Source organism: Pelobates fuscus, chromosome 9, assembly GCF_036172605.1.
Source record: "Pelobates fuscus isolate aPelFus1 chromosome 9, aPelFus1.pri, whole genome shotgun sequence".
Classification (NCBI taxonomy): Eukaryota; Metazoa; Chordata; class Amphibia; order Anura; family Pelobatidae; genus Pelobates; species Pelobates fuscus.
Window position 1 is genome coordinate 169,041,629 of NC_086325.1, and position 25,523 is coordinate 169,067,151.

At 44.2% G+C, this 25,523-nt stretch overlaps 1 protein-coding gene across 2 annotated transcripts; it reads right to left on the bottom strand.

The window, feature by feature from the left end:
- Positions 1 to 1,610: 1,610 nt before the first annotated feature.
- LOC134573364 (leucine-rich repeat neuronal protein 1-like) lies at positions 1,611 to 21,961 on the bottom strand. 2 transcript variants are annotated; one of them, XM_063433070.1, is made up of 2 exons: positions 21,759 to 21,961; positions 1,611 to 6,586 (listed from the first exon to the last, which is right to left on the bottom strand). In XM_063433070.1, the coding sequence occupies exon 2, from the start codon at positions 6,536 to 6,538 to the stop codon at positions 4,361 to 4,363; it is 2,178 nt and encodes a 725-aa protein (XP_063289140.1). In that variant the 5' UTR covers positions 6,539 to 6,586; positions 21,759 to 21,961; the 3' UTR covers positions 1,611 to 4,360. The 2 variants fall into 2 exon arrangements, with proteins under 2 accessions (XP_063289140.1, XP_063289141.1); XM_063433071.1 differs by lacking the exon at positions 21,759 to 21,961 and adding an exon at positions 7,297 to 7,344.
- Between the last annotated feature and the right edge of the window lie 3,562 nt (positions 21,962 to 25,523).

Sequence of the window (25,523 nt, forward strand, 5' to 3'; positions counted from 1 at the left end):
CACTCATCGACGGGGACACCCCAGCACTTCTCACGTAGAGGCCGATGATCTCCTGGACAACAGACCAGTGGCGCCGAGACGAAGGGAGGTCCACGCAGAAGTTCAGGGGTGCAGCCGTAGAGAACGTGGGCAAAGATAGACCGTCTCACGCCTCTGCCTCTCAGCTACCGTTGAACGATGAGCTTCCCAGCCAATGCACCAAATGATACCGGAGAAACTGACGGAAGCCAAGCACAGAGAGATGGACACAGGTTTCTTCAGGAAGGAAGAGATTCTTTATTGGATCACCGATCGGGACTCAGAGGGACTAGTGTCACCAAAATACAGCAAGTTCTGAGCCCCGGACAATAGTGCAGGCTCCTTATATAGGCACATAACTCCTCCCATATTAAGCTCCACCCGCACATTCTCTTAACCAATCAACACAAATAAGAATTAACTTCCTGTTTGACCGCATGGCTTGTCCAGCACAATGGAGGAGGGGAATACTATATCCTGTATTCTTGCACATGCTCCGTACACTACTGATCGTATCTTGCCTCGTGCAACCAACTGATCGATACGTCAGCATATGCACGTACACATGCCACGTGGTAATCTCGGCCTACTAAATTTATTTTTACCGAGATTCCACCACAGTATCACAGAGCTCCACAGCAATAAAACTCACAGTAATGTGCAGTGTGTATGAGGGTATCACAGAGCTCCACAGCAATAAAACTCACAGTAATGTGCAGTGTGTATGAGGGTATCACAGAGCTCCACAGTAATAATACTCCCAGTAATGTGCAGTGTGTATTAGTGTATCAGAGCTCCACAGTAATAAAACTCACAGTAATGTGCAGTGTGTATGAGTGTATCACAGAGCTCCACAGCAATAAAACTCGCAGTAATGTGCACTGTGTATGAGTGTATCACAGAGCTCCACAGCAATAAAACTCACAGTAATGTGCAGTGTGTATGAGTGTATCACAGAGCTCCACAGCAATAAAACTCACAGTAATGTGCAGTGTGTATGAGTGTATCACAGAGCTCCACAGCAATAAAACTCACAGTAATGTGCAGTGTGTATGAGTGTATCACAGAGCTCCACAGTAATAAAACTCACAGTAATGTGCAGTGTGTATTAGTGTATCAGAGCTCCACAGTAATAAAACTCACAGTAATGTGCAGTGTGTATTAGTGTATCAGAGCTCCACAGTAATAAAACTCCCAGTAATGTGCAGTGTGTATGAGTGTATCACAGAGCTCCACAGTAATAAAACTCACAGTAATGTGCAGTGTGTATTAGTGTATCAGAGCTCCACAGTAATAAAACTCCCAGTAATGTGCAGTGTGTATGAGTGTATCACAGAGCTCCACAGCAATAAAACTCACAGTAATGTGCAGTGTGTATTAGTGTATCAGAGCTCCACAGTAATAAAACTCCCAGTAATGTGCAGTGTGTATGAGTGTATCACAGAGCTCCACAGCAATAAAACTCACAGTAATGTGCAGTGTGTATGAGTGTATCACAGAGCTCCACAGTAATAAAACTCGCAGTAATGTGCAGTGTGTATGAGGGTATCACAGAGCTCCACAGTAATAAAAGAATTATTGTAAAACAGAGGTTATAATAATGTATTTATTTGTCTCCAGAAGCGATGAATGTGAAGTTGCAACAACATGAGACTCTCTCTATCAGTGGGTCCCATACTACGCCAGTTTATAATGACGACAATATGTCAGTTTATAGATCAACCTAAATGTCTGGTTTATGAGTTCCACGTTTTGTGACATTATCCCATCCTTTTACATACACAATTACACAACAGTATTTCTTTATTCCCTTCAATATACATCCCCTTACCCCGTACAAATTCACTGTCCCCTAACCAAATCTGCTCTGATCGCAAGAATTCAGATCACCTCATTAAAACGTGTGATGTTACATGTCAGTGGAGAGTATTTATTTATTTGTGTGTATGTGGTTTGTTTCATGCTAATGGATTGGAGGTGATGTGTATTTTTCGTGTAAATTTTTTTGTGTTAATGTAGGTGATGTGTTTGTTACATGTTAGTGTAGGTGGTGTGTGTTTATGTTACATGTTAATGGAGGTGGTGTACATTTTTGTAACGTGTTACATGTTAGTGGAGTTGGTGAATGTTTTTGTGACATGTTACATGTTAGTGGAGTTGGTGAATGTTTTTGTGACATGTTACATGTTAGTAGAGTTGGTGAATGTTTTTGTGGCATGTTACATGTTAGTTGAGTTGGTGAATGTTTTTGTGACATGTTACATGTTAGTGGAGTTGGTGTGTGTTTTGCGTAACATGTTACATGTTAGTGGAGATGGTGAATGTTTTTGTGACATGTTACATGTTAGTGGAGTTGGTGAATGTTTTTGTGACATGTTACATGTTAGTGGAGTTGGTGAATGTTTTTGTGACATGTTACATGTTAGTGGAGTTGGTGTGTGTTTTGCGTAACATAATACATGTTAGTGGAGATGGTGAATGTTTTTGTGACATGTTACATGTTAGTGGAGTTGGTGAATGTTTTTGTGACATGTTACATGTTAGTGGAGTTGGTGAATGTTTTTGTGACATGTTACATGTTAGTGGAGTTAGTGAATGTTTTTGTGACATGTTACATGTTAGTGGAGTTGGTGTGTGTTTTGCGTAACATAATACATGTTAGTGGAGATGGTGAATGTTTTGTGACATGTTACATGTTAGTGGAGTTGGTGAATGTTTTTGTGACATGTTACATGTTAGTGGAGTTAGTGAATGTTTTTGTGACATGTTACATGTTAGTGGAGTTGGTGTGATTTTTGCGTAACATAATATATGTTAGCAGAGATGATGTGTGGAGTTAAGACATGTTACATGTTGCTAGAGAGGATAGGTGTGCTTATTGTTATATGTTAACGGAGATGATGTGTGCTTATGTTACATGTTAATGGGGAGTATTTGTTTTTCTGCCATACTAACATGTTATACATTTGTGTTTTCATAATATGCTTTTGGTAACGAGTGTGTTTTTATTTCTTACATTTTAGTAGAGTTGATGTATATTTTTATGACATGTTACATGTTAGTAGAGATGGTGTGTGTTTTTATGACGTGTTATGTGTCAGTTCAGATGGTGTGTGTTTTTATGACGTTTTACGTGTCAGTAGAGATAGTGTGTATTTTTATGACATGTTACATGTTAGTAGAGATGGTGTGTACTTTTATGACATGTTATGTGTCAGTAGAGATGGTGTGGTCCTTTGTGACATGTTACATGTTAGTAGAGATGGTGTGTGTTTCTATGACATGTTATGTGTCAGTAGAGATGGTGTGTGTGTTTATGACATGTTATGTGTCAGTAGAGATGGTGTGTGTGTTTATGACATGTTATGTGTCAGTAGAGATTGTGTGTTCTTTTATGACATGTTATGTGTCACTAGAGATGGTGTGTGTGTTTATGACATGTTACGTGTCAGTAGAGATGGTGTGTGTGTTTATGACATGTTACGTGTCAGTAGAGATGGTGTGTGTGTTTATGACATGTTACGTGTCACTAGAGATGGTGTGTGTGTTTATGACATGTTATGTGTCAGTAGAGATGGTGTGTGTGTTTATGACATGTTATGTGTCAGTAGAGATGGTGTGTGTTTATGACATGTTATGTGTCAGTAGAGATGGAGGGTGTGTTTATGACATGATGCATGTTAGTAGAGATTGTTTCTTTCTGTAACATGCGATGTGTTTTATGACATGTTACATGTTAGAGAAGATGCTGCTTGTTTCTGCCACAAATTATATGTTAGAGGATATGCTGTAGGCTTTTATGACATGTTAGTGGCAATGATGTGTGTTTCTGTAACATGTGACAGCCGTGTTAATTGTTCAGTTTTGTTTGCTGAAAGTTATGTGTGTCTGTGTGCGTGGGACATGTTTCATGTTAGTGCAGTTTGGTCATAGAGATGACATGTTTGAGTAAACTGATGGTCACCTGACTGTTTTGGCATTTACCACAAACTAATCACCATTCAGTTCCATGCAGGCCCTGCACAGAATCTCTCTCTCAGTTCCGAGCAGTGTTCCCAGATAATCATCTAAAGTTTTTAAAAACACACAGGAAGAGTTTGTGTTTTCTGAGGCTGGTATTGAAGTCAAAGAAAAGTCTCTTTAACCTTTCTAATATCGGTTGAATGACAGGTGTCTGACTACGTGCGCGGTCCCAGCACCTCAACACCCTCTGCGACTGACAGATTGTGCTAAAATCACCTCCTTTTTGCTGTTTTTACAACCAATTCTAAGACATCCACAGAGTGCCTACACATGGAGGTTTATTACGTTGCTACGGTCGTGTGCTCAGTTCCATTGAGGTTCACGGCTGCCACATGTATGTCTTTGAGGTGTCAATCTGTCCCGCTGGGGGCAATGTCTTCACTTCCAATGGGGGTGGCAAAGTTGGCTGCTCCAAACTACTCTCTTTATCCTTCTCACTTTCTGCTTCCCACAGGCTGATGAGTGGAGGATAGAACTCATTGAGCGGAATGAAAGATGCTCTCTGCATGTACTTCTTCAAGGAGTGTCCACAGCTTTTGTGTCTGAGGTGATAACCGGCGTAAATAATAATGGCAGCCATGCATAAACCAGCAATAAGGGCAGCAGAGAGGGCGATACTTACTGGCCTACCAGCCACTGCTACAGTGAATGAAGGTTCCTTAGTGGTAACATTGAGGCACGACTGTTCACTTGGTCTGGATAGAGAAGACACTGTGAGGCATACCTCATACTTTGTGGCCGGCTGAAGGTGTGTTAGGTTATATTCTTGTATCTCCAGAGGAACCTTGGCTGTGTAACTGATGTGAGGGTTATGTATTCTCATAGTCGCTGAAGACCACTGGACAGGGGCTAAAACTCTTGGTGCAGATCCCGACCCACCCAAAATTTTCCACTCCACAACCACAAAGTTTGAATGCACTTGTTTGGTAACCATTGCAAGTGATCCCATCTCTTTCTCTTGAGTGCCATTGATGTAGATAACCACACTTTTACTGTCCGTTCCATCAGAGTTCCATATTTGGCACATGTAGGACCCAGAGTCTTCTTCTAGAGCATCCATGATTTGTAGCGAACCCTCAGGATGCATTCTGACTCTTCCAGTTGTCCCTGATAGTCTTTCTCCATGAGGAGTTACCCAGTAGATCTCAGGCTTTGGGTTGCCACTGGCATGGCAAGTGAGAGTCACCTGTTGGTGTTTGGAAAGATGAAGCTCATGAGGAAAAGAGTGTGTGTCTATTAAAGGTGGACATCTGCTCAACCATGCTTGGCCCTGGATTTCTTGGAAAAGATGTCCACTTACCAGTGGTGGACTAGTGCATAGTGTGGCCTGGGACTCAATCAGTCTTAGGGAGGAAAGACCCTTCCAGTTGTTTTGGCAGTCACAGCGAAGAGGGTTGCTGTATAAGCTGACCTCGGTCAGCCCTGGCAGTGACTTGAACACTTTTTGGGGCACTATGGGTAGTCTGTTATTATTGAGAAGTAAAGTTTTCAATGAACCCACATTAGAAACAAATGCATCAGGATCCAAGTAGGTTAATCTGGGGTTGTTGTAAATCTCCAGTTTAATCAGCTCGGGCAGGTTCTGAAAGGCACCAGACTCAACACGTTCTAATTCTTCCATTGAATTAAGGCTGAGTTCTTCAAGGTGAAGAATGTCTTTAAAATCACCATTCTTTATTTTATGAATTGGGTTTTTGTTAAGGTCCAAGAACTTCAATACGTTCAGTTTTTTTAGTGCTTCCTTGGGAACTTCCGTCAGTCGATTATCAAAAAATGAGAGGCTCTCAAGATAGTCTAATCCAAAAAAGGCATTTTCTGGAATATATTCCAACTCCATCCCAGCCAAAACAAGACTGTGTAAACTACCTAACGGTTGAAAGTTCAAGTTCTGAAGACTACTTACAGGGTTCTCTCCAATCATCAATATTTCTAGGTTTGGTAGGTCTTCAAACCATCTTGGATTAATGATACTTAGACGATTAGCATTTAGATGGAGTCTCAAAAGCTTTCCTAAACCAGAGAAGGCACGGGGACCAATGAAATTGATCTGATTGTGGTTAATGTACAACTCTTCCAGATTTTCCAGATCTTTTAGACAGTAGTCTGGTAACTCCGTCAGTTGGTTCTCCTCCAGATAAAGGGTGATCAGATGGGAAAGATTTGACACACTTAGATCCTCAATGCTTTGAAAGTGATTCTGAGACAAATCCAGTTCGGTCAGATTAGTTAATTCCTGGAGCTCCCATCCCAAACGTGAGATCTTGTTACTCTGAAGCAGTAGAACCTGAGTGTCAATGGAAAGGTTCTCCGGGATATGGGTGAGCAAGAGGTCATTGCAGTCCACTGTTTTGGCTTCATGGTAGACAGATAGTGGTGTAAACCAAGGTCTTGTCTCACAGACACATTGAGGGGGGCAGAATCCATCGCTGTTGAAGAAGACTGATTGTAGAAGTATCAGAAGGAAGCACAGCTTGGTCCAAGGAAAAGCTGGATACATCCTCACACCCGAAAAACACTAATTCTGAAGAGAACCTGTCTCCAGGACCTGGAAAGAAAAGACATAATTAAACTGTGAGTCAAAGAATATGACAATCACTCAGTCTGAAGATGAAATGGAGTAAAATGAATGCCAATATCCTGCAAATATATATATTTATAATATTTTATCTGTATATTGTCCTTGGCTGTTTACAGATTGACACAAAATGTGATTAAAGGTTGAATTACTTATCTCAAGCATCGGATACAGACTGTTTACAGACCCTGGTGACACGTTCACTAAATGTCAGAACGATTCCATCCTTAATGACCTAAATAGCATCACTTCTTGTGTGTAGCCGTCCAGTGCAAACCATGTGAATCCTGAATACACTGTCAGTTCTCTTCCTCGTTAATCCTAATATTTAGCCGTCCCTCTGAGAATCTGCTTTCATTTCCTTGCAATCCTGTAATGCTGCAATTTATTCACATTATTAGCTATTCAATCTACATGGCCGGTAATTACAATTTCTTTTTTTTTTGCTTTAATAGTATGTTATAAGGATTCATGATTTCGAGATTATCTGCCCATCTTGTGATTTCATCCCCTCCTTATTCCTGCATCCTGTTACTCCACAGAACACCATATTTATTCTTACAGATTAACCAAAATCTAATTTTTCCAGTTGAATAATTGTGTATCGACCCCTCCATCTCCTCCACGATTTATCTCACCCCTTTATTGTCCTCCTTCTTACTCATTCCCCCCCTCCTTACCCTGCGGCCGTGAACTCGCAGTCGCCTGTCAGTGCTTTTTCCCAGAATTCCTTCTGCTCTGGCCAATCCCTGTTCCCCGGCTAAGTCTCCGACAGACTCACATGTTTCCATGGTAACACCCTGAGCACCTTCTCGTTCCCATACAGAGAGAGAGAAAAAAAGCCCATCTGATTAACCCTTTCCACACCACGGCTATTGGAGGGGTCACCTCGGTGTCAGCCCACTGACTCATTCATTAATATTGGCAATTAACACAAGCTTTAACCCTTTAATTACTGCTATGTATATGTTTTGCTCCAGTGACATTTCAGGATTAATAAAGACCGAATCGAAGCGGAATTTTATGCGTATTGAAGCACAGATGATAGATAATCACCTGCTTAAAGCATTGTATGCAGCGTATTATTACCCAGGATATACTGGAAAAACGAGAGAAATCTCAATGTATCCATCCTGGTAAAATATTTTATAAATAAATTAAATAATTATTGAAAGGAAACCAATCCTCAGTCCGTCAGATGACGTCCAATGAATTCTACAATCACCCACATGACAACATCGTAATACTTGTATTGCATAGCGATTTATATTGTCTATCTCCAGCTAATAGGGGAATTCAGTTTCCCTGCTGGTTTGCCAGCCTTGCAATGCATCGTGGGAGTTGTAGTTGTATAATGGCCGAATTCATGGCAGGCTGGAAGTTAGGAGAGGATCAATTGCTGGGGATTTGGAGAGACATTTAATATTGTGCTTGAAAAGCCCCTTTCAGGGCTGTAAAAGCTGTCCAGATCAGAGCTCTGCCTTCGCTATTAACACCCGGTGAAATCTTAAATAAACAGCGAGTCCACATGCACATTTTGGGGGGGATTGCAGCTGTTTTGGGTAATTTTTTTTTAGTTGATCTCATTTCAGCCTAAAATTTGCAATTAGCCAGTGAGTTAGTGAATAAACTGTGTGAGTTATTCAGTAAACAGCGAATTGTTTGTAATTCATAGTGTATACAACGTGTCTGTTTCGGCTGTTTAGCAGATAAAGCCCATTGTTTAGTTGGTTCCCGTACACCCCTTACACTGTGTGATATCTCTGCCAAGGAATCAGGTCACAACACTACGTAACGGACAGCTAGAAAAAGGAATAATGTACATTTTATTATTAAGGAGGGACTCTGGGCACTGAAACAGCAAACCTGGAATTTGACTAATGTGTCTGTTAAACCACAATTCACCTCTTTCATATTTCGTGCACCCACAGTTATTATATATAATTTTATTTAGGGGAAACAGGGCTTTCATTTAACATCCAATATTTAGCTATATTTTATGTATAAAATCTAAAAAGTGTGAGAAATGTATATTTTGTTGTTTTTTTTAGTCTGCATGTCATTTTAGCTGTGACTGTCATAATACTGTTAGATTTTACTGCAATAAAATACACGTTTGTGTCCAGGTATGTCTCATGAGTATAACAGTACCCCTCATGTACAGGTTTTATGGGGTTTTGGAAGGTCAGGGGGTCAATAAAAGGCTAGTCCATTTCAGTTTGCTAGATTCGTTTGCTGGGCCTGTTGCCTTTGAGACCGTATGGTAGCCCAGGAATGCAATTTAACCTCATCGTGGCATACAATTTGTAAAAATAGACAACCCAGAGTATTCAAAATGGGGTATGTCCAGTCTTTTTTTAGAAGCCACTAAGCCAAAAAACATTGGCCAAAGGTAGCGTTCATATTTGTTATTTGCATTTTTCAAACCCAAAGGCAGTTTCCCTGATGATATTGCCACAATACGTTTTACTGCTTTAAAACACTAATATTTGTGTTCAGCAAAGTCTCCCGAGTAAAACAGTACCCCCCATGTACAGGTTTTATGGTGTTTTGTAAAGTTACAGGGTTAAATATAGTGCTTACACATTAGGTCCCTCAAATTGTCATTAATAAAATTACTTAATTGTGTCAAAAGATTACATAAATATACACGTAGAACTGAAATATATATATGGACGAAAAGTGCACTTACGGGTCTTTGTAACAGTATAATCTCTTTGGATACACCTCGGTTCGCTTCTCTTTTTGGACACAATAAAGAGATTATACTGTTACAAAGACCCGTAAGTGCACTTTTCATCCATACTATATTTTGCCTAAATTTTACACCCAGGTATTTACAAGTCTAGGAAAACGAGTGCTGGACCCTCGAGGATATATAAATATAATTATTCTTAATTATTTTGATATATTTAGATATAGACATATATAATTAATTTCAATATAAGCATATCTTAATATCTCATTATATGCATATATTAATATTAAAATGCACTTATAATGATGGTGTATGTGTGTGTACATATTTTTTTTAATATATAGTGTTCAAGTAGAGATTGTAGCCGTATTAGTCCAGTGATGTAGATGTAAAACGAATTCGTATCTTGTAATACCTTTTTTATTGGACTAACAGAATTTTTTAATGACAAGCTTTCGGGAGAATCTCCCTTTCTCAAGTTTGACTTGAAAAAGGGAGGTTCTCCCGAAGGCTTGTCAATAAAAAAATTCTGCTAGCCCAATAAAAAAGGTATTACAAGATAGGTATTTTATCCTTTTTTACATATATATATATATATATATATATAATCGAAGCACGCTTATTTTATTTATAAGGTGTTTTTCAAACTTTTTTTAACTTTACAGGCGTTAGAAGGGCTGCCTGACATCCCAGGCGGTCCCCCTGCAGTCACTGCTGAAGTCAGCTATTCCGGCCGTGTGATCGTGAGGACCTTGCGATCACATGGCCCAGGAGGGCCGGATCAGCCGCGGGGGGACTGCCTGGGCTGTCAGGCAAGTTTCCCCAATGGCAATCGCCGGATTAGAGGCGACAAGGTAAGTCCCCAGCACAGGCCCTTAACCCCTTAAGGACACATGACATGTGTGACATGTCATGATTCCCTTTTATTTTAGAAGTTTGGTCCTTAAGGGGTTAAGGATGGCATAGAACGCCCGTTGTCCTTAAGGAGTTAATTTTAAAGAGATCGCATTCCTGTGTATTCTGTTCTTCCCTGCATGTGTTTGCTGCCCTCTGGTGGACAGGGTGAGTGTTTTATCAGCACCATGGACAGATCCTGCTAACTAGCTGCCAGTATTCTGGCTTTCACTATCTTACAGAGAAGCACCATTGATATAATTGAAGTGGTTATAGTGCCTGGAGTCCCCTAGCGCTGTCCCTCCATTCAGTGTTAAATCATTCCATCTCATTGAAGTGGTTATAGTGCCTGGAGTCCCCTAGCGCTGTCCCTCCATTCAGTGTTAAATCATTCCATCTCATTGAAGTGGTTATAGTGCCTGGAGTCCCCTGGCTCTGTCTCTCCATTCAGTGTTAAATCATTCCATCTCATTGAAGTTGTTATAGTGCCTGGAGTCCCCTGGCTCTGTCCCTCCATTCAGTGTTAAACCATTCCATCTCATTGAAGTGGTTATAGTGCCTGGAGTCCCCTGGCTCTGTCCCTCCATTCAGTGTTAAACCATTCCATCTCATTGAAGTGGTTATAGTGCCTGGAGTCCCCTAGCGCTGTCCCTCCATTCAGTGTTAAACCATTCCATCTCATTGAAGTGGTTATAGTGCCTGGAGTCCCCTGATGCTGTCTCTCCATTCAGTGTTAAACCATTCCATCTCATTGAAGTGGTTATAGTGCCTGGAGTCCCCTGGCTCTGTCTCTCCATTCAGTGTTAAATCATTCCATCTCATTGAAGTGGTTATAGTGCCTGGAGTCCCCTGGCTCTGTCCCTCCATTCAGTGTTAAACCATTCCATCTCATTGAAGTGGTTATAGTGCCTGGAGTCCCCTGGCGCTGTCCCTCCATTCAGTGTTAAACCATTCCATCTCATTGAAGTGGTTATAGTGCCTGGAGTCCCCTGGCGCTGTCCCTCCATTCAGTGTTAAACCATTCCCTCTCATTGAAGTGGTTATAGTGCCTGGAGTCCCCTGGCGCTGTCCCTCCATTCAGTGTTAAACCATTCCCTCTCATTGAAGTGGTTATGGTACCTGGAGTCCCCTGGCACTGTCCCTCCATTCAGTGTTAAACCATTCCATCTCATTGAAGTGGTTATAGTGCCTGGAGTCCCCTGGCACTGTCCCTCCATTCAGTGTTAAACCATTCCATCTCATTGAAGTGGTTATAGTGCCTGGAGTCCCCTGGCGCTGTCCCTCCATTCAGTGTTAAACCATTCCATCTCATTGAAGTGGTTATAGTGCCTGGAGTCCCCTGGCGCTGTCCCTCCATTCAGTGTTAAACCATTCCATCTCATTGAAGTGGTTATAGTGCCTGGAGTCCCCTGGCGCTGTCCCTCCATTCCGTGTTAAACCATTCCATCTCATTGAAGTGGTTATAGTGCCTGGAGTCCCCTGGCGCTGTCCCTCCATTCAGTGTTAAATCATTCCATCTCATTGAAGTGGTTATAGTGCCTGGAGTCCCCTGGCGCTGTCCCTCCATTCCGTGTTAAACCATTCCATCTCATTGAAGTGGTTATAGTGCCTGGAGTCCCCTGGCGCTGTCCCTCCATTCAGTGTTAAACCATTCCATCTCATTGAAGTGGTTATAGTGCCTGGAGTCCCCTGGCTCTGTCTCTCCATTCAGTGTTAAACCATTCCATCTCATTGAAGTGGTTATGGTACCTGGAGTCCCCTGGCGCTGTCCCTCCATTCAGTGTTAAACCATTCCATCTCATTGAAGTGGTTATAGTGCCTGGAGTCCCCTGGCGCTGTCCCTCCATTCAGTGTTAAACCATTCCATCTCATTGAAGTGGTTATAGTGCCTGGAGTCCCCTGGCGCTGTCCCTCCATTCAGTGTTAAACCATTCCATCTCATTGAAATTTTGGGATCTGTCAATTTGTTCAGTCACCCGGAGCCCCAGGTGATGGTTTAAAAACCTGGCTGACTAAAGGGATATTACTGATAAAGAAGGAAGTGAGTGTGGTCCCCGGGACCACTGTGAGACCAGAAGGTAACTGCTTATGGTGTGAAGTCCAAATCGACTAGATCTGCATTGGTCACTGTACTAACCCAGGTAGACGTAGCTCACGTTACCCATAATTCCACATCTCTGTGTGGCAGTAAATGGCCACACAGAATCCTCTGTATCAGCCCAGGCCGTGGGGAAGGTGGGTCTTGCCCTCTGTTATCTCAGTCCCCAATTAATGTGCCACCCATACAGTGACCCTTGGCCTGTGTCCGAGCAGTCAGGACTACGGTTTCATCATTTAATATTCTGCCCAGTTTGGTTTCTATTCATTTTCCCTTCTGCTTTGCAAAGAAACTTGGTTTATAACAAAACTGAATGATTATCGTCATCCCAGTCAAACAGTCCGATTTGTTTTACTGAAGAGCAGAATTGTACATTTTTGTTTCCATTTTGATCATTTGAACTGGATCTTAGCTAATTCAGCATTTAGCGATTGCCCCCCGCGAGGCACGGCTCTCCCACATTGCTGTCACCATTATCATTCTTAGAATGGCGATAATTAATCTCTCCCACACTTCATGACTCATTCCAGTCTCCATATTAATTAACTATTTCATGATTTTTCAGAGCGTGAATCATCTGCGGTGTTTCACATTAGCAGATCACCCACCATCGGCGTGGTGCACAATGAAAATTACAGATATATCATTCTTACCAATTTAGCTCCCCATTAGCTGGTGATAATGAGGAGCTAAATTGGTAAGAATGATATATCTGTTATTTTCATTATCACCATTATCACTATCATGCCCCCTATCACCATCATTACCTTCACTATCACCACTGCCACCATTATCGCTATCATGCCCTGTATCACCATCATTACCATCACTATCACCACTGCCACCATTATCACTATCATGCCCCCTATCACCATAATTACCATCACTATCACCACTGCCACCATTATCGCTATCATGCCCTGTATCACCATCATTACCATCACTATCACCACTGCCACCATTATCACTATCATGCCCTGTATCACCATCATTGCCATCACTATCACCACTGCCACCATTATCACTATCATGCCCTGTATCACCATCATTGCCATCACTATAACCACTGCCACCATTATCACTATCATGCCCTGTATCATCATCATTACCATCACTATCACCACTGCCACCATTATCACTATCACCACTGCCACCATTATCACTATCATGTCCTTTATCATCATCATAACCATCACTATCACCACTGCCACCATTATCACTATCATGCCCTGTATCACCATCATTACCATCACTATCACCACTGCCACCATTATCGCTATCATGCCCTGTATCACCATCATTACCATCACTATCACCACTGCCACCATTATCGCTATCATGCCCTGTATCACCATCATTACCATCACTATCACCACTGCCACCATTATCACTATCATGCCCTGTATCACCATCATTGCCATCACTATCACCACTGCCACCATTATCACTATCATGCCCTGTATCACCATCATTGCCATCACTATCACCAGTGCCACCATTAACACTATCATGCCCTTTATCACCATCATTACCATCACTATCACCACTGCCCCCATTATTACTATCATGCCCTGTATCACCATCATTACCATCACTATCACCACTGCCACCATTATCACTATCATGCCCTTTATCATCATCATTACCATCACTATCACCACTGCCACCATTATCACTATCATGCCCTGTATCACCATCATTACCATCACTATCACCACTGCCACCATTATCGCTATCATGCCCTGTATCACCATCATTACCATCACGATCACCACTGCCACCATTATCGCTATCATGCCCTTTATCATCATCATTATCACTATCACCACTGCCACCATTATCACTATCATGCCCTGTATCACCATCATTACCATCACTATCACCACTGCCACCATTATCACTATCATGCCCTGCATCATCATCATTACCATCACTATCACCACTGCCACCATTATTACTATCATGCCCCCATCACCATCATTACCATCACTATCAAGACTGCCACCATTATTACTATCATGCCCTGTATCACCATCATTACCATCACTATCACCACTGCCACCATTATCACTATCATGCCCTGTATCACCATCACTATCACCACTGCCAACATTATCACTATCATGCCATGTATCACCATCATTACATCACTATCACCACTGCCACCATTATCACTATCATGCCCTGTATCACCATCATTGCCATCACTATCACCACTGCCACCATTATCACTATCATGCCCTGTATCACCATCATTGCCATCACTATCACCACTGCCACCATTATTACTATCATGCCCTGTATCACCATCATTACCATCACTATCACCACTGTCACCATTATCACTATCATGCCCTGTATCACCATCATTGCCATCACTATCACCACTGCCACCATTATTACTATCATGCCCTGTATCACCATCATTACCATCACTATCACCACTGCCACCATTATCGCTATCATGCCCCCTATCACCATCATTACCATCACTATCACCACTGCCACCATTATCACTATCATGCCCTTTATCATCATCATTATCACTATCACCACTGCCACCATTATCGCTATCATGCCCTTTATCACCATCATTGCCATCACTATCACCACTGCCACCATAATCGCTATCATGCCCTGTATCATCATCATTACCATCACTATCACCACTGCCACCATTATCACTATCATGCCCTGTATCACCATCATTACCATCACTATCACCACTGCCACCATTATCGCTATCATGCCCTTTATCACCATCATTGCCATCACTATCACCACTGCCACCATTATTACTATAATGCCCTGCATCATCATCATTACCATCATTATCACCACTGTCACCATTATCACTATCATGCCCTGTATCACCATCATTACCATCACTATCATCATCATTACCATCACTATCACCACTGCCATCATTATTACTATCATGCCCCCATCACCATCATTACCATCACTATCACCACTGCCACCATTATCACTATCATGCCCTGTATCACCATCATTACCATCACTATCACCACTGCCACCATTATGACTATCGTGCCCTTTATCATCATCATTACCATCACTATCACCACTGCCACCATTATTACTATCATGCCCTGTATCACCATCATTACCATCACTATCACCACTGCCACCATTATTACTATCATGCCCTGTATCACCATCATTACCATCACTATCACCACTGCCACCATAATCACTATCATGCCCTGTATCACCATCATTACCATCACTATCACCACTGCCACCATTATCACTATCATGCCCTGTATCACCATCATTACCATCACTATCACCACTGCCACCATTATCACTATCATGCCCTGTATCACCATCATTACCATCACTATCACCACTGCCACCATTATCACTATCATGCCCTTTATCATCATCATTACCATCACTATCACCACTGCCACCATTATTACTATCATGCCCTGTATCACCATCATTACCATCACTATCACCACTGCCACCATTATCACTATCATGCCCTGTATCACCATCATTACCATCACTATCACCACTGCCACCATTATTACTATCATGCCCTGTATCATCATCATTACCATCACTATCACCACTGCCACCATTACTATCATGCCCTGTATCACCATCATTGCCATCACTATCACCCATGCCACCATTATTACTATCATGCCCTGTATCACCATCATTACCATCACTATCACCACTGCCACCATTATTACTATCATGCCCTTTATCACCATCATTATCACTATCACCACTGCCACCATTATCACTATCATGCCCTGTATCACCATCATTGCCATCACTATCACCCATGCCACCATTATCACTATCATGCCCTGTATCACCATCATTACCATCACTATCACCCATGCCACCATTATCACTATCATGCCCTGTATCACCATCATTACCATCACTATCACCACTGCCACCATTATCACTATCATGCCCTGTATCACCATCATTACCATCACTATCACCACTGCCACCATTATCACTATCATGCCCTGTATCACCATCATTACCATCACTATCACCACTGCCACCATTCTTACTATCATGCCCTGTATCACCATCATTACCATCACTATCACCACTGCCACCATTATCACTATCATGCCCTGTATCACCATCATTACCATCACTATCACCACTGCCACCATTATCACTATCATGCCCTGTATCACCATCATTACCATCACTATCACCACTGCCACCATTATCACTATCATGCCCTGTATCATCATCATTACCATCACTATCACCACTGCCACCATTACTATCATGCCCTGTATCACCATCATTGCCATCACTATCACCCATGCCACCATTATTACTATCATGCCCTGTATCACCATCATTACCATCACTATCACCACTGCCACCATTATTACTATCATGCCCTTTATCACCATCATTATCACTATCACCACTGCCACCATTATCACTATCATGCCCTGTATCACCATCATTGCCATCACTATCACCCATGCCACCATTATCACTATCATGCCCTGTATCACCATCATTACCATCACTATCACCACTGCCACCATTATCACTATCATGCCCTGTATCACCATCATTACCATCACTATCACCACTGCCACCATTCTTACTATCATGCCCTGTATCACCATCATTACCATCACTATCACCACTGCCACCATTATCACTATCATGCCCTGTATCACCATCATTACCATCACTATCACCACTGCCACCATTATCACTATCATGCCCTGTATCATCATCATTACCATCACTATCACCACTGCCACCATTATTACTATCATGCCCTGTATCACCATCATTGCCATCACTATCACCACTGCCACCATTATCACTATCATGCCCTGTATCACCATCACCACTGCCACCATTATCACTATCATGCCCTGTATCACCATCATTACCATCACTATCACCACTGCCACCATTATTACCATCATGCCCTGTATCATCATCATTACCATCACTATCACCACTGCCACCATTATCACTATCATGCCCTGTATCACCATCACTATCACCACTGCCACCATTATCACTATCATGCCCTGTATCACCATCATTGCATCACTATCACCCATGCCACCATTATCACTATCATGCCCTTTATCATCATCATTACCATCACTATCACCACTGTCAGCATTATTACTATCATGCCCTTTATCACCATCATTATCACTATCACCACTGCCACCATTATCACTATCATTATCCCCACTGTCACAATTAACACTATTATGCCCTTTATCACCATCATTGTGACCACTATGACTATCATTATCCCCATTATCACTACTATCACCATTATTATTATTAAAATTATCCTCATTATCACTATAATTATCACTATAATTCCCACTGTCCCCTGGACCCCAATAAGATATTTCAAGTTATTTAAAATGGAAGAGCTGGTAGTGCTGTGATATTATGTATACCATCCGTATTACCCCTATATAGATCTCGAATGGCCAAGCACATTAAACTCAGTTAAATTGTTAAATGAATTGATTTGCACAAAAAGTAATGACATAAAGGGTTACTCCTACCACTCAAAAAGGGTTTTAATAAAACCTGCATACTTTATCTATTATCTACTTTTTTCCACTGCCTAACTGACAGGTTGCTTATTTTTGGTCATAATGACAATGTGATTCCTCCCCACCAACCCCTCCCGGCTCACTAATCATTGCAACAGCATTATAGTACCGTTTAAGTGGGGTAACCGGTCTCCTCGACTCCCCTAGAGATATCGCCCCTAGATCACACTACCCATACAGGGAGGCATACGTACCCTACAAACCATTTCTATATTATAACATGGGCAGCGAATGCTAGGTGCTCTCTGCCCAGATGCCAGCTCTTCTGCTGGGATGGGGTCAGCAGATACTACCAGGACCTGGTTGAGGATCTGCTGTGTAGAGGAGGGATCGCCTACCTCCTCCTCCTGGCATTTCTGCAGTGTTGGTTGGGGATCTGGACCGGCCGTCCAGAATCCCTGTAGGTCTGGTGCAGAGACCGCAGTCCCAACTGCACCATTGGGGTCAGGCGTGCTGTCTCTACGCATGCACTAGACGACCAAACACCGCTGTATGCGTTCGCAGCTAAAAATGGCCACCGCCACGTGTTTGGCCATACGAATGGCTGCCACCCAGCCGACCACTCAGAATGTTTAAATAATTGCGATTACTGAGGTGCGAACAAAGATGAAAAGGGTCAATGAGCAGCACACGCCTCCATTGGGTGGTCGGGCTGTTTGGTAGTTTGTTTGGTATACGAACTAGATGGGTCTCATGTGTTCGGTGAGTCTCATATACCGAACTATTTAGTGTATTAAATAAACAAAAATTAACAGGATAGTAATCCAGGGATAGGGAATCCGTCACAGTACGTATTACAGACTTTGTCTAATAATGTGTTGCTATTAGGGGGAAACTGTGACATGAAAGGTTGATATTTAGGGATGATTTTACGTGGTAGGCTGACATTTTTGAGGTAAGTCTGAATGAAAGGTTGATATTTTGGTTCATGTTGAGTGGGAGGTTGATATAAGGGGGTGATGTTGAATGAAAGGTTGATATTTGAGATCATGTGCAGTGGAAGGCTAATATATGGGGTGATCTTGAATGGAAGGTTGACATTCTTTAGTTGATATTGAATGGAAGGTTAATATTTGGGGTGATATTGAATGGAAGGTTAATATTTGAGGTGATTCTGGTAACCTCCCCACTGGTTCTCGGAGGGGCCTGTTTGCCAGGACTATGGGCCATGCAAAAAGGCTCATAAAAGACCTTGTTTGTGCCTTTTTGCTATCCTGTTCGAGGAGCTTGTTAACACCTATTAACACATTGGAACGTTTCTCACCGCAGTGTTCTAATTGTTCGTCTGGATGGCCGCAAATTCCTATGGACAACCACGAGGTGGTGGCCATCTTGTTCGCATGAACGCAGGCAGCGATGTTTGGGCATGAATCTCATGGAACTAAAATCGGACACAGAAACTCCCGAACACCGCTGGACTTCCATCATCGCCTGCATTCGGTTCTATACAATTTAGAAGGGCACTGTTTGGTGAAATTGTTCGTCGGCATTTGGGGGAACAAACTCCAGGGTAAGAGCATTGACTATGTTCGGTAGTTTGTTCATTTTCCAAACTACTAAACTAGACTGACGGCCGTGATTCTCTGGAATTGTTTTGGGCACGGGACCATTCTTGTGGTCGGTCAAAAATAAGACTTCCAGGAAATTCCTGAACCTCTGAACTGATTTGGGTGATTTTTGGATATGTTGGTCACCCAGATTAGGGCTATTGTGTGTTTTAAGGTATTTTGGGGTTTTTATAAAAATGTGTGTTTTAGTGTCTGTAGATAATTGAGTTAACACAGTACTTGACTCAATTATCCCCCAGGCAGAGGGGAGCGATTCACAAAATACAACAGGAAGTCAGTGCTAATTAACAGACAATATGCAAATGGACAATATTGACAATATGCAAATGAGTGATTGTGAATGGAAGGTTGATATTTAGGGTGATTGTGAATGGAAGGTTGATATTTGGGGTGATTGTAAATTGAAGGTTGATGTTTGGGGTGATTGTAAATTGAAGGTTGATGTTTGGGGTGATTGTGAATTCAAGGTTGATATTTGGGGTAATATTGAATGGAAAGTTGATATTTGGGGTGATTGTGAATTTATGGTTGATATTTGGGGTGATTGTGAATTCAAGGTTGATGTTTGGGGTGATTGTGAATGGAAGATTGATGTTTGGGGTGATTGTGAATTCAAGGTTGATGTTTGGGGTGATATTGAATGGAAAGTAGATATTTGGGGTGATTGTGAATTCAAGGTTGATGTTTGGGGTGATATTGAATGGAAAGTAGATATTTGGGGTGATTGTGAATTCAAGGTTGATATTTGGGGTGATATTGAATGGAAGGTTGATGTTTGGGGTGATTGTGAATGGAAGGTTGATATTTGGGGTGATTGTGAATGGAAGGTTGATATTTGGGGTGATTGTGAATGGAAGGTTGATGTTTGGGGTGATTGTGAATTTATGGTTGATATTTGGGGTGATTGTGAATTCAAGGTTGATATTTGGGGTGATTGTGAATGGAAGGTTGATATTTGGGGTGATTGTGAATTCAAGGTTGATGTTTGGGGTGATTGTGAATGGAAGATTGATGTTTGGGGTGATTGTGAATTCAAGGTTGATGTTTGGGGTGATATTGAATGGAAAGTAGATATTTGGGGTGATTGTGAATTCAAGGTTGATGTTTGGGGTGATATTGAATGGAAAGTAGATATTTGGGGTGATTGTGAATTCAAGGTTGATGTTTGGGGTGATATTGAATGGAAAGTAGATATTTGGGGTGATTGTGAATTCAAGGTTGATATTTGGGGTGATATTGAATGGAAGGTTGATGTTTGGGGTGATTGTGAATGGAAGGTTGATATTTGGGGTGATTGTGAATGGAAGGTTGATATTTGGGGTGATTGTGAATGGAAGGTTGATGTTTAGGGTGATTGTGAATTTATGGTTGATATTTGGGGTGATTGTGAATTCAAGGTTGATATTTGGGGTGATTGTGAATGGAAGGTTGATATTTGGGGTGATTGTGAATTCAAGGTTGATGTTTGGGGTGATTGTGAATGGAAGGTTGATGTTTGGGGTGATTGTGAATGGAAGGTTGATATTTGGGGTGATTGTGAATGGAAGGTTGATATTTGGGGTGATTGTGAATGGAAGGTTGATGTTTGGGGTGATTGTGAATGAAAGGTTGATGTTTGGGGTGATTGTGAATGGAAGGTTGATATTTGGGGTGATTGTGAATGGAAGGTTGATATTTGGGGTGATTGTGAATGGAAGGTTGATATTTGGGGTGATTGTGAATGGAAGGTTGATATTTGGGGTGATTGTGAATGGAAGGTTGATGTTTGGGGTGATTGTGAATGGAAGGTTGATGTTTGGGGTGATTGTGAATGGAAGGTTGATGTTTGGGGTGATTGTGAATGAAAGGTTGATATTTGGGGTGATTGTGAATGGAAGGTTGATGTTTGAGGTCATGTTGAGTGAAAGGTTTGTGAATAAAGTAAGTACCTAAGTGACAGAAGAACTAACACCATGCAGACATAAACATGGGCAAGCAGACAGAGACTGACAGACTGTGACAGTTAGACAGAGACAGACAAACAGAGAAGGTCGGTCTAACAGACAGACACAGAGACAGAAAGACATAGAAAGACATGCCGTGACAGACATACATTATAGACAAACAGAGAGTGACAGACTTTAGACAGGCAGGCAAAGACAGACAGAGGTACATAACTTGGACAGGCAGGGATAGACAGAGATAGAGAGACAGAATTGCAATCACAGACAGACAGACTTTAGACAGACAGACATATATTGACAAGGTACGTCCAGCTTACTGTAATGATATCCAGCACTGCTGCCTTCCTATGGTTTCTGTCTTGGACTTTTTTTCTCTGTTTATCCCTCGGTGTGTCTCATTCTCTGCCTGTCTCTGTCTGTCGTTCCTCCTTCCTTTGTCTGCCGTTTTCGCAGCTCGATCCTGGGTTTTCCTCACTCTCCCTTCCTCGTGTTGCTCACTGATGGATAAAAGGAGCTTCTTATCTGACAAGTGCTCCCCGGAGCCAATCAGAAGGCAAGCTGGCTGGCAGTCTGACCAATCCTGAGACGGGGAAGGGACAGACGGGCAGCAGATTATTGTAAAGATGCAGATATAGAAGATGAGCACACGGTGATATCACAGATATAGATCATAGGTGTGCTCGATCACACCATCGCTACCACACGCTCCCACTGGGGGTTAACACTCTGTGTGCCACCATCAGCATCCCACACGCTCCCACTGGGGGTTAACACTCTGTGTGCCACCATCAGCATCTCACATGCTCCCACTGGGGGTTAACACTCTGTGTGCCACCATCAGCATCCCACACGCTCCCACTGGGGGTTAACGCTCTGTGTGCCACCATCAGCATCCCACACGCTCCCACTGGGGGTTAACACTCTGTGTGCCACCATCAGCATCCCACACGCTCCCACTGGGGGTTAACGCTCTGTGTGCCACCATCAGCATCCCACACGCTCCCACTGGGGGTTAACACTCTGTGTGCCACCATCAGCATCTCACATGCTCCCACTGGGGGTTAACACTGTGTGTGCCACCATCAGCATCCCACACGCTCCCACTGGGGGTTAACACTCTGTGTGCCACCATCAGCATCCCACACGCTCCCACTGGGGGTTAACACGCTGTGTGCCACCATCAGCATCCCACACGCTCCCACTGGGGGTTAACGCTCTGTGTGCCACCATCAGCATCCCACACGCTCCCACTGGGGGTTAACACTCTGTGTGCCACCATCAGCATCTCACATGCTCCCACTGGGGGTTAACGCTCTGTGTGCCACCATCAACATCCCACACGCTCCCACTGGGGGTTAACGCTCTGTGTGCCACCATCAGCATCCCACACGCTCCCACTTGGGGGTTAACACTCTGTGTGCCACCATCAGCATCCCACACGCTCCCACTGGGGGTTAACACTGTGTGTGCCACCATCAGCATCCCACACGCTCCCACTGGGGGTTAACACTCTGTGTGCCACCATCAGCATCCCACACGCTCCCACTGGGGGTTAACACGCTGTGTGCCACCATCAGCATCCCACACGCTCCCACTGGGGGTTAACACGCTGTGTGCCACCATCAGCATCCCACATGCTCCCACTGGGGGTTAACACTCTGTGTGCCACCATCAGCATCCCACACGCTCCCACTGGGGGTTAACACTGTGTGTGCCACCATCAGCATCCCACACGCTCCCACTGGGGGTTAACGCTCTGTGTGCCACCATCAGCATCTCACACGCTCCCACTGGGGGTTAACACTCTGTGTGCCACCATCAGCATCCCACACGCTCCCACTGGGGGTTAACACTCTGAGTGCCACCATCAGCATCCCACACGCTCCCACTGGGGGTTAACACGCTGTGTGCCACCATCAGCATCCCACATGCTCCCACTGGGGGTTAACACTCTGTGTGCCACCATCAGCATTCCACACGCTCCCACTGGGGGTTAACACTCTGTGTGCCACCATCAGCATCCCACACGCTCCCACTGGGGGTTAACACTCTGTGTGCCACCATCAGCATCCCACACGCTCCCACTGGGGGTTAACACGCTGTGTGCCACCATCAGCATCCCACACGCTCCCACTGGGGGTTAACACGCTGTGTGCCACCATCAGCATCCCACATGCTCCCACTGGGGGTTAACACTCTGTGTGCCACCATCAGCATCCCACACGCTCCCACTGGGGGTTAACACTGTGTGTGCCACCATCAGCATCCCACACGCTCCCACTGGGGGTTAACGCTCTGTGTGCCACCATCAGCATCTCACACGCTCCCACTGGGGGTTAACACTCTGTGTGCCACCATCAGCATCCCACACGCTCCCACTGGGGGTTAACGCTCTGTGTGCCACCATCAGCATCCCACACGCTCCCACTGGGGGTTAACACTGTGTGTGCCACCATCAGCATCCCACACGCTCCCACTGGGGGTTAACGCTCTGTGTGCCACCATCAGCATCTCACACGCTCCCACTGGGGGTTAACACTCTGTGTGCCACCATCAGCATCCCACACGCTCCCACTGGGGGTTAACACTCTGTGTGCCACCATCAGCATCCCACACGCTCCCACTGGGGGTTAACACTGTGTGTGCCACCATCAGCATCCCACACGCTCCCACTGGGGGTTAACGCTCTGTGTGCCACCATCAGCATCTCACATGCTCCCACTGGGGGTTAACGCTCTGTGTGCCACCATCAGCATCCCACACGCTCCCACTGGGGGTTAACGCTCTGTGTGCCACCATCAGCATCCCACACGCTCCCACTGGGGGTTAACACTCTGTGTGCCACCATCAGCATCCCACACGCTCCCACTGGGGGTTAACACTGTGTGTGCCACCATCAGCATCCCACACGCTCCCACTGGGGGTTAACACTGTGTGCCACCATCAGCATCCCACACGCTCCCACTGGGGGTTAACACGCTGTGTGCCACCATCAGCATCCCACATGCTCCCACTGGGGGTTAACACTCTGTGTGCCACCATCAGCATCCCACACGCTCCCACTGGGGGTTAACACTCTGTGTGCCACCATCAGCATCCCACACGCTCCCACTGGGGGTTAACACTGTGTGTGCCACCATCAGCATCCCACACGCTCCCACTGGGGGTTAACGCTCTGTGTGCCACCATCAGCATCTCACACGCTCCCACTGGGGGTTAACACTCTGTGTGCCACCATCAGCATCCCACACGCTCCCACTGGGGGTTAACACTCTGTGTGCCACCATCAGCATCCCACACGCTCCCACTGGGGGTTAACACGCTGTGTGCCACCATCAGCATCCCACACGCTCCCACTGGGGGTTAACACGCTGTGTGCCACCATCAGCATCCCACATGCTCCCACTGGGGGTTAACACTCTGTGTGCCACCATCAGCATCCCACACGCTCCCACTGGGGGTTAACACTCTGTGTGCCACCATCAGCATCCCACACGCTCCCACTGGGGGTTAACACTCTGTGTGCCACCATCAGCATCCCACACGCTCCCACTGGGGGTTAACGCTCTGTGTGCCACCATCAGCATCTCACACGCTCCCACTGGGGGTTAACACTCTGTGTGCCACCATCAGCATCCCACACGCTCCCACTGGGGGTTAACACTGTGTGTGCCACCATCAGCATCCCACACGCTCCCACTGGGGGTTAACACTCTGTGTGCCACCATCAGCATCTCACACGCTCCCACTGGGGGTTAACACTCTGTGTGCCACCATCAGCATCCCACACGCTCCCACTGGGGGTTAACACTCTGTGTGCCACCATCAGCATCCCATGCTGTATTACTCGCTTTGTTACTCTGCATTGATGGATGGTTAGATAGATGAGTGTTAGATGGGTCAGATGAATTATGGATGTTCGGGGGAGTGGATTGATAGTGGAGGGTTGATGGATGGTGGGTGAATGAATGGGTAGGTGGATGGATTAAGAGGAGGTGGATGAATGGGATGGTGGATGGATAATGCCGGGGTGGATGGATGAATTGATGGATGGATGGTGGGGGATTGTATGGATAGTGGAC